The sequence below is a fragment of the Pelmatolapia mariae genome, linkage group LG12, assembly GCF_036321145.2.
Source record: "Pelmatolapia mariae isolate MD_Pm_ZW linkage group LG12, Pm_UMD_F_2, whole genome shotgun sequence".
In the NCBI taxonomy this organism is placed as follows: Eukaryota; Metazoa; Chordata; class Actinopteri; order Cichliformes; family Cichlidae; genus Pelmatolapia; species Pelmatolapia mariae.
This window is the reverse complement of record NC_086237.1, coordinates 27,337,007-27,354,359: the sequence shown is the minus strand read 5'-3', so window position 1 is coordinate 27,354,359 and position 17,353 is coordinate 27,337,007. Positions and strand designations below refer to the sequence as shown.

Here is a 17,353-nt window from a genome sequence, read left to right as displayed (position 1 = left end):
TCAAGTGGCTTCGACAGTCACTGGATCTAAATCCATCAGAGCACCTTTGGGATGTGGTAGAAGGGGAGATTTGCATCATGGATGTGCTGTAACTGTCCGATGCTATCATGTCAATATGGACCAAAATCTCTAAAGAATGTTTCCAGCACTTTGTCATGAAGAATGAAGCAAAGCTTGACCCAACCCAGTACTAACAAAGTGTACCTAATGAAATGTCTGGTGACTGTATACTTAAAGTAGCTTCACAATTGTGTTTTTATTGCACCGCCAATGGAGTTACAGTTAATAGTGTTTACCTATGACAATGCCTATCAGGTAAAACTATAGTAAAAAAGTAAATAAAATGATAAATACAACATTTTCTACTCAAAATAAGTGCGATAAAAGTACAACGTTCAAATGTACATTATAGTCATAGTGGGTTCTACTCACCATAAATTCGTCACTTCCGCTCTGGTGCTAATCCAGCATTGTGTCACTAGGTGGCGCACTTTGCCTTAAAATGGAACCAGAGCAATTTCACTGAAACATCAGGTGCGGGTTGGAGAGCAATCTTCACGCTTCACGAGTGAACAAAGAGTCACGAAGGACACAAACGCCCGCAGATAGAATTGGATTTATTTCCTATAATCTCAAAAACATACTTCTTAGTTTGCTTGCACTCCGACAAATAAATATATTCAGTTATATGTAAAGACATAGTGTTTTAAAATGGCATTTTTACTAGAGTGACTGTTGGGCTGAGGCTAACCATCCCTCTATGAAATGAATGCGATCATTACATTAATTTATTTCATGGCTACTGGCATCAAATCATAATGTCACACACATACACAGATGTGTACACGCAGGCGCTTTAAACTAGTTCATGTGTATTCCTATTCTTGGCATTAGTAAAACAGTATGGCATATGTCATGGACTAAGTTTTCTCCCTGACTATCTGTCACAACAACACTGCATTTTGACATGATAATACAAGTTCGGTCAACAACCAACAGTTAGCAGGAACAGCATATAGTATGTGAATACATTTGTACAAAAGGTATACACAAACAGTACACTATATTACGTAATTTGTCTCTTCAATATGGCAGGTACACGCACACATACACACTTACAGTCGCACATTCAGTGGCCGCAGTTACTGAATGAAGCACATCCTCGGGTTTTACGAGTTATTCTGACCTACTGTCACTCACATACGGCAGCTAGGGTCATTGTACTCGAGGACGGGAGAAACTATGTACAGGGTATAATTCATAAAATATTGCACTTATTGGCCCATTGCATCTCACGGCGAACGCCATGACAATGCTCCTAAATCTGTAACACAGCGTGATATATACAGTATCTTATCATATAAATCTACACAGGTATATCAGGACTGACTTCATGCAATTGTTTAGAGCTTTTATTCAACTATGTGACAAACAACCGACGATGTGAAAAGAACTGTAATGTTTTGGCACAATTTTTTTTCTTCTAAGACTAGCAGAACTGAAACTTTTCTGGCTTTTCAAACAACCTACGACGTTTCTATTACATGGAATTAACATTAAGACACTAGAGTACGGTATATGCCCGCTATGAGAAGTTTCCCTTTTTACATTGTTGTCAATTTTTTCAGAGGGTGGGGGTAGGATGGAGGACTTCATTTTATCATACAAACATGGAATTTAAGCGTGCTGAGTCAAAACTTAAACATATTTTAATATATGGCTGTTTATTCCATGACAGAGCTGATCATTTGTTGTGTATCGCACACAGTGAGCTGTGCTTTGACAGTAAGAGATTTTTCCTTTAATGGAACGCTAAATCATTGTTTTCATATGGAGCAGGGGATGGTTAGGTTTGGGTAAGGCCTATCTTAAAATAAAACAGCACACATTATTGAGTTTTTGGCAGCATGCTCATTGGATCGAACTATAAAAGAGTGTCTTGGAGGCAAAGCACATGGAAATGGTTGCTTAAGATATACTTATTAGATATACTTAGAGGAATCACATCTACAGACAGTGGAGGGTGGAACAGTACTCACGTCAACGTTACACATACTCCAACAGTAAAACAGGACAGAGGGACTTACAGAGGCCGTACTGAAGATGCTAAAAGGCCACTTTTTTCCAAGGTAGATGATTTTAAGATGGCGAAGTTGCAGTCGGACATAATACTCGCATTCACGCAAACCCGCACTCAGTGCGCAGTCACACAACAGCCACACGCACACACGTTACACAAAAGAAAGCCGCTACATCCTATAGTGCACTAAATCATAGATTTGGCAGCTTCAGGAACCTATAAAAGGAAAAAACATACTGTACAAAAACATAAAAAATAAAAAGCTTATTAAAGCACTCACTGACTATCCTTCATAATATTATTATTATTATTATCATCATCATTATTAGGGTTTTAAAGGTCTTAAGGATTAAGTGTACAGTGTGAACTATTTGCAGCCTATGAAACATACTTGGTTTGTAACCACACTAACTAGCCAAAGAATGAGAATATGGTGTCTGTGTATTCAAGTTATACTGTAATGTTATGCATCTTACAACAGCCACGTTTATTTTCCTGGTTATTTGCTCTTGATATAAGGTGATAAAGTTAAGAGATAATAGGACAGATTTTTGTAATTCTACTACTAAACGGGGTTTGAAGTGTAGTCCAGGGGAAAGCAGCAGTATAGCAGGAGTGATAAAGCTCAGGGAGAACAATTTTTTACCACCTTACAGGACCTGTGCTGCTCTCCTTCTGCTCCCTGTGATGGCTCACTAACAATTGCAGCCGGGCTGCTGGAGGGGTGGAGCGCTGTCTGTGAGTTTGGCAGTGGGCGCTCCCGTGGTGACAGCCGGATCAGCGTCCAAACTCTCAGACATCTTGTCGCAAATTAGGTCGACGAGACGCTCAAAAGTCTGCTTCACGTTGATGTTGTCCTTGGCGCTTGTCTCAAAAAACTCGAAACCTTGGGATCAGAACGTAGAAATGACCGATTAATGATCACAAGATAAATGTGGGGTGTTTTTGTTTGTTTAGAACAAGCTTTGACTGTCTGTACAAAACAAATAAATGTCAAAGGTCTTTCTGCAAAAACCAGACTGTGATGCAACCCAATTTTAAAAACACCAAGTGCTGAATGTTGCTCTGAGACCCACCCAACTGCTCTGCCAGCAGTCTGCCATTATCCACCGAGACCACTCTCTCTTCTTCCATATCACACTTATTCCCAGCCAGCACCACCTGCGCGTTATCCCACGAGTAGGTTTTTATCTGGGTTGACCTGCACGTAATCAGAAAGAAAACACAACAAAAATACATCACATTCACATTAGTGCTGTTTGCCGGGTTTCTTATCAGAAAGTGCTAGAAACAGATTCTGTGCCACTTTTTTATTGGATGGGAAGAAAGGGCATGATGTAAATCTGTCCACCATTTGGGCCGGTCATGAACAGTGATTGCATCTCCTTTTGTTTGGCATCGCGTCATATCTGAGTCACTGATGGCATTGCGGAAAAGTGGGTCAGTGACAGCTCTGTTCTAAAAACTCGTAGTCACTGTTGCTGTAATGTAGGTCATTATTTGCTATTTTTTTTTAGCTATTTACAATTTATATTTAGATAGCTATAAAGGTTTTTGGCTTTAGTCACAAACACACACACGGGAAACACTGGATTCCATTGTTGAAATACTTTTGTGAACTGTGTCAAGTGTTAATATCATTACATGCTAATAACGACATCCACATGAACAAGGATTTCACAGCAAATCAGTGAGCTGCTTGAATGGCTCCAACCTCTGCAGGCTGCTTGCAATCTGGGAAGGAATTTAAGGAACAAATTCCTCCCGTGGTGTTGCAGTTTTGACAGAAAGTAGGGCAGTAAACACACCACAGGCTGAAAACAGGAGAGAAGGAGCCAGCCATAAAAAAAGGAAGAAACAACATCTCAGAGAGAGAGAGAGAGAAAGCAGCATGATGTCGGCACGCCGCTGCTCTCTGTCCAGTTCTGTCTTGTTTTATTGCTTCAGATGTGGGTCAATCTGAATCTACGTGCAGGTATTATTCACTGACCAAGAAAAAAAATAGCACTTGTGTTTGTATCGCATTTAACGAAGCAACACAAGTAATTAAGAGGTGTTAAATTAAACAGGTAAGTGCCTTTTTTCCTATTGCTGTCCAATATTTATTTTATTGGAATCTTAAGCAGTTGATGTCAATCTCACAGCGCTTCCCTCATTTTCCTATGACATAGGCAGGAAATGAGCGCGTCACAAGCTTTAGTCAGCCACTGTCAGGGAAGCAGCCGTTGCCTTGGCAACATCTATTTTTTTCCTCCAACCTTGTCACAAGGAACAAGGGAAAGAGAAATCAGAGCTGAGGCCTGTGGTAAAGGCAAAAAAAAAAAAGGGATTCTGGTTATGTGGCAGGTAAAAAAAAAAGAAAAGAAAAAGAGCTTCTTCTTTTGTGTACAGCTGATGGATTTGTGCACCGTCTGGTGAACAAGTTCACAGGTGACTCTCCTGGATGGTTGCTGCGAGTGACACACTTGGCTCCATTAATTGAGATACCTATCACAGACTGTGCTCAGACTGCAGCGCTCTATTAAAGTGTCAAGCAGGCCTTAAAAGAATAATAGGTGTGTCTGGCTCTGAGCTCTCTTTACAAGAAAGCCTTTCTTGCTTACAGTAACAGAAAAATCGCTTGAATACCAATCAGCCAGATGATATGAAGCGGTTCCTGCTGAAGTACAGAACCCCAGCAGATTTTTTTTAAATATTTCATTTCCAGTTAAACAACAAATATGTTTTTTGTTAGATTAAACACTTTAACAGCTGAGTGACAGGGGCAGAGAAGACAGTCTTACAGTAATGGTATTTATCATACAAGTCACACAAAGAATTTCTCATGCACCCCACATAAAAGTGGGGTGTACTGTTGTATAGCCCAGCTTAATATGATTTTAACCTTTGTACTGCAATTCCTTTAATTCCAACAACATGATCCAACTGAGAGACCGGAGATGAAGACTTTCTCCAGGACCTCGGAAATTAAAGAGAGTTTAGAAATGAAGTATGAAGTTGGATCAACTGCAAAAGTGCCGCAATATGTATAACTCAGTGCAGCTGCTACAACATTTACATCATAAGGATAAGCCTCTGATGATTCACAAATCTTTCCTCTCAAAAATGCACAGTTTGAGCTCCTGTAATCTCTTTTGGCTGGCAGTGGGAGAGGCAGGGAAAGTGCAAGAAACAGTGTAAATAAACTACAAGATGTTTCCCATCCCAACACTTTTGTACAGTCAAGAGGAAGGATCAGCAAAATGTAAACCAAAAGACATGTCAGGAGCGGTGGATCTGATGTTTTAATGCATCTTTGATGCTGTTGTGCTGTAATGGTTATGCTGAGGAGAACTTCTTGTTGCTAGAGTGAAAATTCTAACCCAAAAACCCACTTCCTGATTCGGCGAAGCCTTCTAAGTCCTGTTTTAGACATGGGTGCATCATCATAAATCACAGATATTTGGACTTGGCTCAGACTTACTGTTACACCCCGCAGACACTTGAGTGACTCATGAATGGACCGCAGCCATGACCTTGACAAGTTCCCTTCCTCGATTCTTAAATCTGACAACAGCGCTGCAAACACTACATAACAAGCCTGTCAAATGTGAGACAGTGCTGTGGCCACTGCGAGGACTTTGGAAAGTTAAAACAGCTCAGACTCACAAGGAACTCAAACTATCTCCACTAACAAGTTAGGTTAAGTTTATATCCATGACTATGTCACAGTCTTATCTGCTATTGCACAGTTGTGGTGTTGAATAATGGCAAGGAAAGTCTTGTCCCACAATATGAATAAACAAAGTAAAGGTGAGACTTGACCTACGTCAGTGTCCTAAAAGAAAGACCACCAGAATTTAATCAGTCCATGCAAACAGTTGCTGCACACTCAAAGAAAGCTGCATTGCAAATGCATTGATATTCACAAGAGAGGAACAGAAGAAGTATCGATCATGTACAATATTAAGTCAAGTTTAGTTTATAGCACACTTAAAAGCAGCTGCTGACCAAAGTGTTGTATAGTTAAAAGAAGCAAATGACATAAAACACTGAACAAAAAGACAAGAATTTAAAACGGAAAACATTTAGTGAGAAAACATGAGAAAAGCAACACAAATAAAAATACTCAGAGCTCAGTCTGATTTAAAAGCCCCAAGAATAAAAACGGATTTTCAAATGCAGCATTTATCTATTTATCAGAAGTAAGAGATAACTTCCAGGTTCCTTGCAAAGGGCTTTTTATAAAACGTTAAAAAAGGTCAAAGTGGTGGAGGTGAGGGTTTCTAAACACAATAAAATCTGTTTTGTTTTTTGTTTTTTTGTTTTTAATTAAGAAGATTTAGTGCATCCATCTCTTAACATTCTCCAGACAGCCCAGTACGCCTTTCAGAGGAATCATAGATTTATGTTCCAGTGGCAGATAAAACTGTGCAACATTAATATGAACCATACTGAGACCAGTATAAAAGTTGAAAAAAAGGCTGAGGACCCCACATAAAAGTGGGGTGCATGAGAATTTTGTATAGCCCAGCTGAATATGATTTAAACCTTTGTACTATATTTCCTTTAATTCCAACAACATGCTCCAACTGAGAGACCGGAGATGAAGACTTTCTCCAGGACCTCGGAAATTAAAGAGAGTTTAGAAATGAAGTATGAAGTTGGATAATTTTTAGCACCACAGCATGTTTAAAATCAGACTAAAGACTGCCATTACTCACATCAGCCAAAAACAGATATGAACTGCATGCATTATGAAAACAAACAGGCCTGATAAGCTGATGTGATGCAAATGATATCCAGAATAAAAAGGGCCTAGAGATGACACCTGTCACACAAAACTGACAAATATGGGCAGCCATAACTCACCAGTCCTGCACAGCACCAAAGGACTCCTCATTGGTGATGTCGTACATGAGGATGAAGCCCATGGCCCCGCGGTAGTAGGCAGTGGTGATGGTCCTGTAGCGCTCTTGGCCTGCTGTGTCCTGCACACAGAAAACAAGATTTATCATTCTGTGAGCAGCTAACTGCACTTTACACTGTCAGGTTCAGTCACATGCAACATATGAATAAGCCGATTGCGCAAACATGATTCAAACGGAGACATTTGCTTGGTTTAAATCAGCTCAAGTTTGGAACGTTATATACACATGTTCACAGCTTCATTTACTGTGCCCACGATGCAGAAACAATCATTATACTAATTGCCTCACTGGTGATGCATTGATGAAGTGCCAAAAAAGAGCAATTCAGTTTTGGCTGATGTGATTGATTCTTTTCTCTCCTCAGTAATAATTGATAATCACTCAGTAGTGTTGAATACTCAGTGGTGCAGGATTAAAATCTCAGCTTCGTGACATATATTTCTTAGAAAAAGGGGGTTAAATATAGAAGTACAATGATATGAACCTCGAGAAACCTGCTCGCTGTTTGTGAGTCTGGACCAAATGCTCCGAAGCAAAGCGAGTGATTACACAGCATTTGAGGAGCAGCACACTGCACACAGATCGCCCTGGCAAAAGCAAGCACTCGCCACAGGCTTTGCTGAGATGTCAGTACAGACAGATGAAGTTTTTTGTTCATGAGAAACAAAGAAAAATAGCTTTATCACAATAAATGTTCCTGTGATTGCTTAAATATGTGCAGACCTGCAATTTTACACAAAGTTACATAACCAGAAATCCCAGTAAGATACTGTATGTTTACTGAGCTGTTGTTACACCCACAACAAGTGTGCTCACAGCCGTCTGTGAAACATGACAGGGGACTTCTGGCTGATCTACTTGGCTCTTGTTAAACAGAAGCCCAGAAGGCAGCAGTGGATTGTATTTGCCACAGTACTTTTGCTTTCTGTCATACTGCACATGACCGCAACAGTGTGCCTGTTATAGCCAGAGGACAGCTCTGACCTTCACTCCGCAAAGACAGAGCTCACAGCCTGCCGAGCTTCCACACACACCACAGCTCGGACCTTTTGTCAGTTGACAATGCTGCAAAAACGAATGCATGCAAACATGTGCATTTTTAATGTCAGCAGATAGTCTGTGTGGTTCTGCATAAACAGCTTCTTTTGTGGACTGACCAACATAAAAAGGGGAAGATATGTTTCAGAAACTTGCTCACTCTCACTGTGGATATATGAAGTTATCCTCCAGTCGTATGAATGCTGGTGTAACCAGTCTTGTTCCTTTCTTTCAATTCGAAGTGTTTTAGAAGCCTTTTGATTCTTGGCCGAGTGCTTGACAATGACCTTTGCATTTCAAGGATGTTTTAGTGAGTTGCTTAAAAAGATGGAGCGAGAGGGAAAAAAATCTGCTTGAGTACAGAGAATTTGAGCTCCTTGAAAAGCTTCGCTTGTAGTCTGCAATTCACCAGAAATCAATCCAACAAGCTGACTGCTTCAAGTGGAGAGGGAGCCCGACTCTTTTCTTCATTGAGTGAAGTGAGTTTCTGTTTTTCCACTATGATGACGCTGCCAGCACTCTTGGTTTCATTCAGCTCAGCCTAATGCGACAGTAGGGACAGCTCTGTGATGCAACATGCAGTTTTATCCCTCAGCAGATTAAGGATGTGCATACCGCAGTGACATTAGCCAATACCCATCACCTTAGATGGGCACTTAGTGTGTGTCACAGCTCTTTCTTAGCCCAATTAAAAGCAACAGGCTGATTACATGAACATGAGGCCAGTGATTTTCTCTCTGAATATGCTTGTCTGTGCTTATGATGGGAACACATTAACTCGATTAGCCAATTATTTGACTGTTCAAAGTCCGTTTCCACATCCTGACGAAGCGCCTTTGCTTTGTCTCGCTATGTGATTTGCAGACGCCGAATGTCTGGGGGATCGCTAATTGCTGAGAAAGTCAGCTATGATGACAAACAAGAGAGCAGAACCTCTGAAGGAAAGCTGGCACTTGTGGCAATACAGAAAGAAGACAAAGTGGGTGAGAGGAAAGGAAGTCAGAGAAACAGAAAGAGAGCAAGAAGCTTTCTGCTTCTCCCCACTATCTCAGAGATGTAGTGAGACAATCTGGTTTTACAGCTCAGATGAACTCCTAATTAAACAAACTCAGACATTCTTGAGTTTCCCACACGTTCTAGAGAAGGTGTTGCTTCTGTTTCCTCTCCCACTGGGCGGCAAACTAACACTTACTAGTATCTTGTCAATGATGTTGAAGCTTCCATCTGTCTCAGTGCTTACACTAGAGTGTCAAACACATTATAGCCTTTCCTGAAGCTTTATGGAGTAATTAAGCGACCAGCGTAATGCACCACACGTTTTCTAAGAGCGTCTTCACACCTAAATTCTCCATGTTCTCCAATAGTCTAGAGCACAGCACCTTCTTCCTGTATATTACTTTTGCTGCGTCGCCCGCGGTCACATCTGGCCAATAAACAGATTGACCATTCTCACGTGGTTTGCAGTGATGCATTTTGGTTCACTTGGAGTTCACTTGGATTTTTCTCTGTGTGAAAAGACATCGATCACGGGGAAAATTTTACAAACTCATCAACTGATTTGGAAGAATGTAAACAAATTAGAGAGAAATGTGAAAAATCCGTAAGAATGATGAAGAAATCGCTAGAGATATGTTTTGATGTGAATTGAGATAATAGATAAAATTCAAATTCAAACACAGAGCTAAAGTGGTTATGTTCTATCCAATATCTAAATAAATACCTTTGTGTGCAGTTGTGTTTTGTTTTTTTTTACTTTGCCAAATATAAAGCAATTGAATCCTCGAAACACAAGAAGATATGGACAGAGGTCAGGACAAAGTGATAGATTGACAGCGTTTTACAAACAGGGGTCATTCAGCAGGAACGCAAAGGTGGAGGGAAACGAGAGATTGTTGTATAGTTTTCATTTTGTATTTCCTTATGCTTATGAGGATTTTGATGCTCTGGATTGGTTCTTTATTATTTTGTTATTTGTGTCTTTAGTTGTAGTTTAGGCATCGATGACTTTAGTTTTATTAGTTCCCTTTAGTTTTCCCATTCTGTTCCTTCAGTCTCATCTTTGTGTTGGTCTTTTTGATTTTGTCAGTTCAGTTGTGGCTCTTCCTGTTTTATTTTGCTAAGTGTTGCTCTCTGTGTCTGTGTTCCTTGCAGTTTCCACTTCCTGTATTACCTTTTATATATTTTATCTCAGTCTCCCCTTTTCCTTTGTCGAGTAGTCCTACTTAGCTGATGTTCCTAGTGATTACTAAGTTTTGGAACTCCTATTTTGCAATTCGTTTTATAGATTCTGGACTTTGTTTATGCCCTGGACTATCACCATTAAAGCTTGCTTTGGTGTTATTTCAGGTCTCCTGTGTCCTCACACAGACTCAAACATTACACAAACTTTTGCCCGTGCCCAGATGGCATTACATAGGAACCCGGATTCTAAAAGAGCGTTCCTTCTCAACAAAATTCGTCAAGTTGTTTCTTCTGGCTAGGTCGTCAGTCAAATATTTTGTGGCTCATTTCTAAATGTTTAATGCTCGTGTTTGAATATTTCATACCCAGATCTGCAGTTTGATCCTCTTGTCATTCTTGTACACAGTCTTCACTTTGAAGTCGATGCCCACGGTGCTGACGAAAGCTGAGGTGAAGGCATCGTCTGCATAGCGGAACAGGAAAGACGTTTTGCCCACGCTGCTGTTACCAATGATCAGCAGCTTAAACATATAGTCAAAATTTTCCCCTCCCTCTCCTTTTCCTTTCGCATCCTGAGTGGCAGCCATCTGCAAAAACAAGGAAAGAGATTGGGGAGGGGAGGTTAATGCAAAGGGTTGGAAACATTTTTAGAAAAGTGCTTTTTAAGATGGTTCATATCTATTGACCAGAAAGTAAAAGAGAGTGCTGCAGACAGATGCAGAGTAAAAAGTGCAAGCTTGTTCTACGAGGCCTGATCAGAGGTGACAGAAGGCTGTGTAAGGCAAACCAGCATGAGCAGAACCACAAGCTGTTGTATCGATGACTGTTAGATAACCAGGACTTTTAAAAGACGATTGATGTTATGGCAGAGAGAGCGAGGGCAATATTTCAGATTGAGATCTTTTAATGTTTAATTTTACACAACTCCTATTCATATTGTATTGAGCTATTTAAACCTTAAGACTCACTGATTTTTTCTTCTGTGAAGTTTTCTTTTAGAAATTGACTCCTGTTTGATAAAAACGTCAAATCTCATCCCATATTACCACACACTGGTGTTATACAAAGGGCAGAGCACACATGGATCTTTCACCTTAGCAGAGCATCTACCCAAACCGTTTCAGTGCAAGCTGTCAGCAGCCAGCGACCTCCGAGGACGAGAGTACTACGAACAGGACGACACCAGCACAGTCATATCCGCCTCCAAGGTGAATGTTCCGACAAAGCCTCTGTGCCAAACCTGTGCAGTTAATAAATGATGCCGGACCTCCATCACGCACAAGATCAGGACTTCCGTTCGCTTCCGCGTATGAAACAACACCACCGAGGAGTGTTTTTGCAAGGACACAGTTTTGAAAATATCGCTGCAACGATGTCATTTACACGCACCGCATAAAGCAAGAAGCTCTGCTATAAAATTACACCCCGCGGATGAGCGAGAAGCCGCATGCCAGCTAGTGTTTCGGCGACCAATTTTGGGCAGGTCATTTTTATCTATCAATGAAATTCTTCCACGCAATTACGACTATAAGCTACAGAAAAAAAGAGAAGAAGAAGAAGAAGAAGAAGCGTTGAGGACATTTATGTGAACAAACCTGTTTTTGGAGGCCTCGGTTCTATCTGTATCTGGCCCTGTTTTTTGTTTTATTTTTTTATTTTAGTAGAATGCGTTTTCTTTTAAATCTATATTAATATATGTATATATCTGAATCTAATGCGGGCGCTGGTTTTCTTCCCCCCTCTGCCTCTCGCTTTCTCTCTGTGGAGCTCCGACCAATTTCAGCACCTGGGAGCTGTCCCCCTCCGATCTGGCACGCGCCCGCCTCTCACCCCTCCCCTCCACCCCGCGAGCTGACGAAAAAGGCTGGCTCGCGTGAGCCGAGCACGAGCACACGAGGAGGGTGGAAAAGCGGGTTTCGTGCGTGTCTGTGACGTCACCGTCACCCCGTAGACGGGGGTTGTAGTTTTTGCACCGGAGGAGAGCGGAGGAAAACTGCAGCATCAAAAGAAGAGATTTGACTACATTACTCAGCATGCAGCTCAGTCCAACTGTCAACAACTGAAATATTTAGAGAAAGAGAAAACCTTTGTAGTTCACCCTTTGACGGGCGTCAGAGTAACAGATAACAGTAGGCTATGCCGTGTACAGACGCTCCCTGCCATGCAAAAGCAAGAGTGCAGGGATAAAAACCTTTTATGGGTATCTGCTATAGTTTGCCTATATATTAAAAAATGGCTAATCTTACCTTCCCATACAAGTCCATTCTATTATCTGTTTTTCCCCCCCAAATCTTTGTTTTACAGCTCTCTCTTGCATCCAATAAACTCCCGGCTCAGGAGCATAATTTCGTCTTTTTTTTTCAGGAAGCAAATATAATAGCCTCTCCTTTTGCGTCACTGTCGGTCGGTTTTTCTGCCGTCCCCCCGCCCATGAAGCAAAAAAGCCCCACTTCAGAGAACAAGCGGCTGTGCAAATAAGAGCCTGCCCCTGAATGCTGATGAATATTGTTATTGTGAACCTTTCGGCTCAATGAGTCTGGGATGAGGCCGCGGCGGAAATGAACAACAACAACAACAACAAAATCTTTGCAATTATAATCGCGCCTATAATTAGATGGAGCAGAGAGATTCACACCTGAAATGTATGATCGTAATTAAACACCTATTTGAAGCATTTTAAATACATTTATTTTTATATAACAGCCTTAATTAGAGGCTTTTTTACGCGTTCACACCTGAATCCTAAGTGGCTTATCTTATACTATTGCGCCATGCGATAAGCAGCACAGACCCAGGAGGCATGAAATTACCGTGGAGTACAACTCGGATTCAGTCAGAGCTCATTTGTCAGGCAGTAAGCAGACGTTTGATAGGGCGTGCGTGAAGTGCGTGAAGCGAGAGGGCGGGACATGCTGACTGAACACTGTTTGACTGGACGATCTGTGCGTGCGTGCTGCTGAGTGCGCAGGAGACGAGGGGGAGGGTCAGGTAAGGTAGACAGATTTAACTGTCAACAATAGTTGAGTTTTTCAGGTATTGTTAGAACTTTGCACATTTCTCCAGTCTACACACACACACACACACCGAACTGTTTGTCTGTCCTGCTGTGAGTGGGTTAACTGTGCATGCGCTTGCATCGACTTCATCCAGAATCTAAAACTCTTATAATATGTTTGCGTGTCTGAAAGTAGCTCTTTCGGGATAGTTTGTACTGGTAAAACTCCTTGTTGTCGAGAATAAACAGGATTGTTGCTTCGAGTAGTTTCGGTGCATGACCTAAATGTTGTCAATATTTTTTTTCTAGAAGGTTTGTGGGCGAGTGAAAGGTCACTGTAGCCCCACCTGCTGTCGGAAACGCTGCTCTGGTGGTATGTGCTATGTGGTGTGGAAATCAGCTTGCTTTATAGTCTTAATAGTGATAAGAGGAATTAAGTTGTTTACAAAGAGAGAATTTGAAATTATTTGTTATGTGGCTTTCCTCATGAAATACAAGAGGTCGATAGTAAGATATATATATATATATATATATATATATATTTTACCAAATTCTTTTTAGATTGTGTGAAATAAATAGTTTAAAACTTATAACGATTTTTGCTGTAAATGCTGAATTCTGTGAATAGTTTAAGGCAAACTCACACCATGATCATTTACAAACTTACATGGTAACCAGTTTCTTTAAAAAGGTGCCTGACTAATACACATATATACACTCAATGTATATATGGAGTATTTCAGAATCCACTACTGATGGCCACTACTGGTCTTAAGTTTTATTGTCCAATTAGAAACTGCAGTACAGAAAGGAAGTAATTTAAATTAGAAACAGTCTCTTTATTATATAGAATATTTATTTATGAAATGGAAAATGTCGAGCCAGATAATCACAGTGAAAATATTGAAATCTGCAATTTTTGTTGTCTGTAACTGCTCTGATAACCACAGTGCTGCGCAAAAGCCTCGAGCCTCTCCTCTTTTCTTTATATTTTGCTAGGAAAATGGAAAATAGACACTGCAATTTGTTGAAACGAGTGCAAACATGCATGGAAATGCAGTATATAAGGCAAAAACAGGTAGTTTGTACAATTCTAATGAGCTTGAAAGTCCATGTTTGGCATGGCTTCTTTTATTTTTCAACATACACTGAACTCTTGTAGACGAGCTTTCTGGTAATTTGATTTCATAGTCTTGAAGTCTTAATAGTTTTCCAGGCTTCTTGAAACGCTCAAAGCTCTTCTTTCAATGTTCGCTGCAGTTTGTTCCGTTCTCTGTAAAGATGATCCCACACTGATTAAGTAATGTTGAGGTCCAGGCTCTGGGGAAACCAATTCATGACTGATAGTGATCCACTGTGTATCTTTTTCTATTCATGCTTGCTTTTACTTTATTAGCAGTGTGTTTGGGATCATTGTGATGCTGAAAAATGAAGCTGTCACCAATCAGATTCTTTCCAGAAGGTGTTGCACGGTGGATCAGAATCTAACAGGACTTTTCTGCATTCATAATTTAATAGATTCTGACACAATTCCCAGCATCACAGGCTGTAAATGCAGCTCCAAACTATGGCAGAGTTTCCACCATGTTATTTTTTTTTTAGATGGCTGTAGACACTCACTGTTCTCCTGATCTCCTCTTGTGTAATTTGTCATACCTCAGCCTTTTCTCACTCTTTTCCTTCCTTAAGAATTGCTTGTAGACAGCCACCCTTCCACTGAGACAATTTCTGAAGGACCAAACCACTATCACAAAAATACTTCTGAAACCCTGTATCTTTATCTATGTTTAAAATAATCAGTATTACTCAACATGAATAAATCAGTTTCCTTCTATTACAACAGAGAGTAAGTTACTCAGAATATCTCACATACAAGTAGCATTTTGTTTCATACAGGCTACAGTAATATTTCCACTTATTTGCTGTATTTTAACCCCTCCTGCCACAGTTTGCCATGGAAGACTCCATTGAAGTAATTCTGCAAAACTATAGCGGGGTCTTCCCTACCAACAGACCTCATCCCATCTTCTCAGCCTGCACAGGTGCTCTGCTTACAGGCCTGTACGGATTATGGAGCCTCTTCACCCTACCGGGCTTCCGCAAAATCCCATGGAGGCTCAAGGTACATGAGATTGCCCTGAGATTTAGGGTTTTTACCTACCTGCTCTGACTCACATGTCAAATGTTGCATGTGTGAAATCAGATCATGAAACATAACTTGCACATTAACATTGATTTGCTTGCTTTGGAGCATTGAGCTCCATGCAACAAATGTGGGAAAGAAGACAGCGGTAAGTCTAATCATGATTACCTTCGATGGAGAACTGCACCATGATCTTTTGTTAATCTGAATATGCAATAATTTCAATTGCTTTTACCAGTTTACCTCGTATATAGGAGTGTGTGTATGCATGCGTGTGGTTTGGATTAATGACATGACTCCAGCTATAGCTCAAATAAAACATGTTATGCTAGGAGAAAAATGGTTTTGTTTAATGGGCAGATTTAAAGTGTTTACCACAACTGGAAACCAGAGAGTCCTACTGAGATTGTAATTTGGAAGATTATTGTGAAGCAGTTCCACTGACAGTGAGTGGGAGAGCTGACTCAAGGTTATAGTCACAGCAGGCTTGACTGTTGTGAAGAGAAGTACATTTAATTTGGAGCTTTAACAACAGATGGAAGCGAATTTGTATTTTATTTTGGATATTTACATGTCAATTACTTTGTAATGCATGCTGTCAGTTGTGCAATAGGGCAGTGTTGAAAAGGAGAGTCTTGAGACATCATGCCTGCCATGTGTACTGACTCACTGCACGTTTGCACTGTTGTCCAGGTGCCCTATTTGCCCTCCAGTAAAGATCAGACTGCGAACGTGATGAAGCTGCTTGAGGGTAGATCAGGTTGCTTGGCAGATCTGGGATCAGGAGATGGAAGACTGGTGAGTGAGTGTACCTGTCTTAGAGAAAAAGGTATCTGCAAATATGCTGTGAGTTGAATCAGTGAGTGTTTTGGAAACTCCTCCTGTTTGCTTGCCAGGTATTTGCAGCCTCTGCTGCTGGTTTCCAGTCCACAGGCTTTGAAATAAACTCCATTTTAGTGGCATATGCCAGGAGCAAGGCCTGCTGGACAGGAGTCCCCTCCAGTCAGGCAGTCTTTGTTAAAAAAGATTTCTGGAAGGTAAGACTGTGATGGAAATATAGTCTTTTATACTTGGTAATAGCTGTAATTTGACCATGTTTGTCTCTTGCTTTTAGACTGATTTGTCTTCATACAATAATGTGACAGCGTTCCTTGCTCCGGGAGTGGTGAGTGGGTTTTTTTTCCCCTGAAGAATGATTTCTTTCCTTTGCTTTCGGTCATTTGATGCTGTGCTAATTTGGCTCTTCTCACTGGTTTACAGATGGAGGTGCTTGGAGAGAAGCTGTTGAAAGAGCTTTCAGATGACGCGCTTGTTATCGCTTGTCGCTTTCCTTTCCCTAACTGGCCACAGCAGTCATCCGCTGGCTTCGGACTTGATCAGACCTTTGCTTACGACATCAGCACCGTGCGCTCGTACCTTACAAGCGAAGCAAAACCAGCAGTGCAATAAAATTACAGCACTTTCTAGAATTGTCACTCAAAACAGCACTGTACCCTCCTAGGACTTTGTTCTTGGACAGTAAGTGCAAGATAATATGATAAGACAAAGAGAGTATAAATTGGTAGTCTGGCAGTTATAAACACTGACCAGGAGAGATCGTTCAAAGAAGTCTTTGAACATGGAAGGACTCTGAATAGGCAGCAAAATGTCAGGATGATTTCACCTGACATGTGTACTATTTTTTAAGTCTTTGCACTTAAAAAAAGAGCCAATGGAGTTTAAGCCATAATGCTGAAGTCCTTGTTTTAAATGTTATCATGCTTCACTATAAAGAATATGTTTGTGACTGACTGCACCTCTCCTCGAGAGCTCTCACACTGCAAGCCATTTATTTCCAGCATCAGCACTAATATGTCCTCACTGGGATGCTGCAGGAGAGAGTCTGTGAATAGTTTTGTTTCATTTTGGTTTTGTGACACTGACATTAAATTCAAATGCTGTGGTTTCTTGTGTGTGTGGCTTTTCTAAAATAAATGTCTGCGGCCACAGCTGGAGGTCAGGTTTAA

At 40.8% G+C, this 17,353-nt stretch overlaps 2 protein-coding genes across 6 annotated transcripts; one reads left to right on the top strand and one right to left on the bottom strand.

Moving 5' to 3' along the window:
• Positions 1-603: 603 nt before the first annotated feature.
• rab3c (RAB3C, member RAS oncogene family) lies at positions 604-12,638 on the bottom strand. 2 transcript variants are annotated; one of them, XM_063489034.1, is made up of 5 exons: positions 12,456-12,638; positions 10,575-10,796; positions 6,932-7,050; positions 3,157-3,281; positions 604-2,966 (listed from the first exon to the last, which is right to left on the bottom strand). In XM_063489034.1, exons 1-5 carry the CDS (start codon positions 12,471-12,473, stop codon positions 2,776-2,778), a joined length of 675 nt encoding a protein of 224 aa, XP_063345104.1. In that variant the 5' UTR covers positions 12,474-12,638; the 3' UTR covers positions 604-2,775. The 2 variants fall into 2 exon arrangements, with proteins under 2 accessions (XP_063345104.1, XP_063345105.1); XM_063489035.1 differs by lacking the exon at positions 12,456-12,638 and adding an exon at positions 11,805-12,020.
• si:dkey-190g11.3 (uncharacterized protein LOC567059 homolog) lies at positions 11,368-17,339 on the top strand. 4 transcript variants are annotated; one of them, XM_063489040.1, is made up of 6 exons: positions 11,368-11,417; positions 15,153-15,326; positions 16,041-16,145; positions 16,244-16,384; positions 16,462-16,512; positions 16,608-17,339. In XM_063489040.1, exons 2-6 carry the CDS (start codon positions 15,159-15,161, stop codon positions 16,794-16,796), a joined length of 654 nt encoding a protein of 217 aa, XP_063345110.1. In that variant the 5' UTR covers positions 11,368-11,417; positions 15,153-15,158; the 3' UTR covers positions 16,797-17,339. The 4 variants fall into 4 exon arrangements, with proteins under 4 accessions (XP_063345110.1, XP_063345107.1, XP_063345109.1 ...); XM_063489037.1 differs by lacking the exon at positions 11,368-11,417 and adding an exon at positions 12,989-13,197; XM_063489039.1 differs by lacking the exon at positions 11,368-11,417 and adding an exon at positions 13,218-13,577.
• Positions 17,340-17,353: the final 14 nt, after the last annotated feature.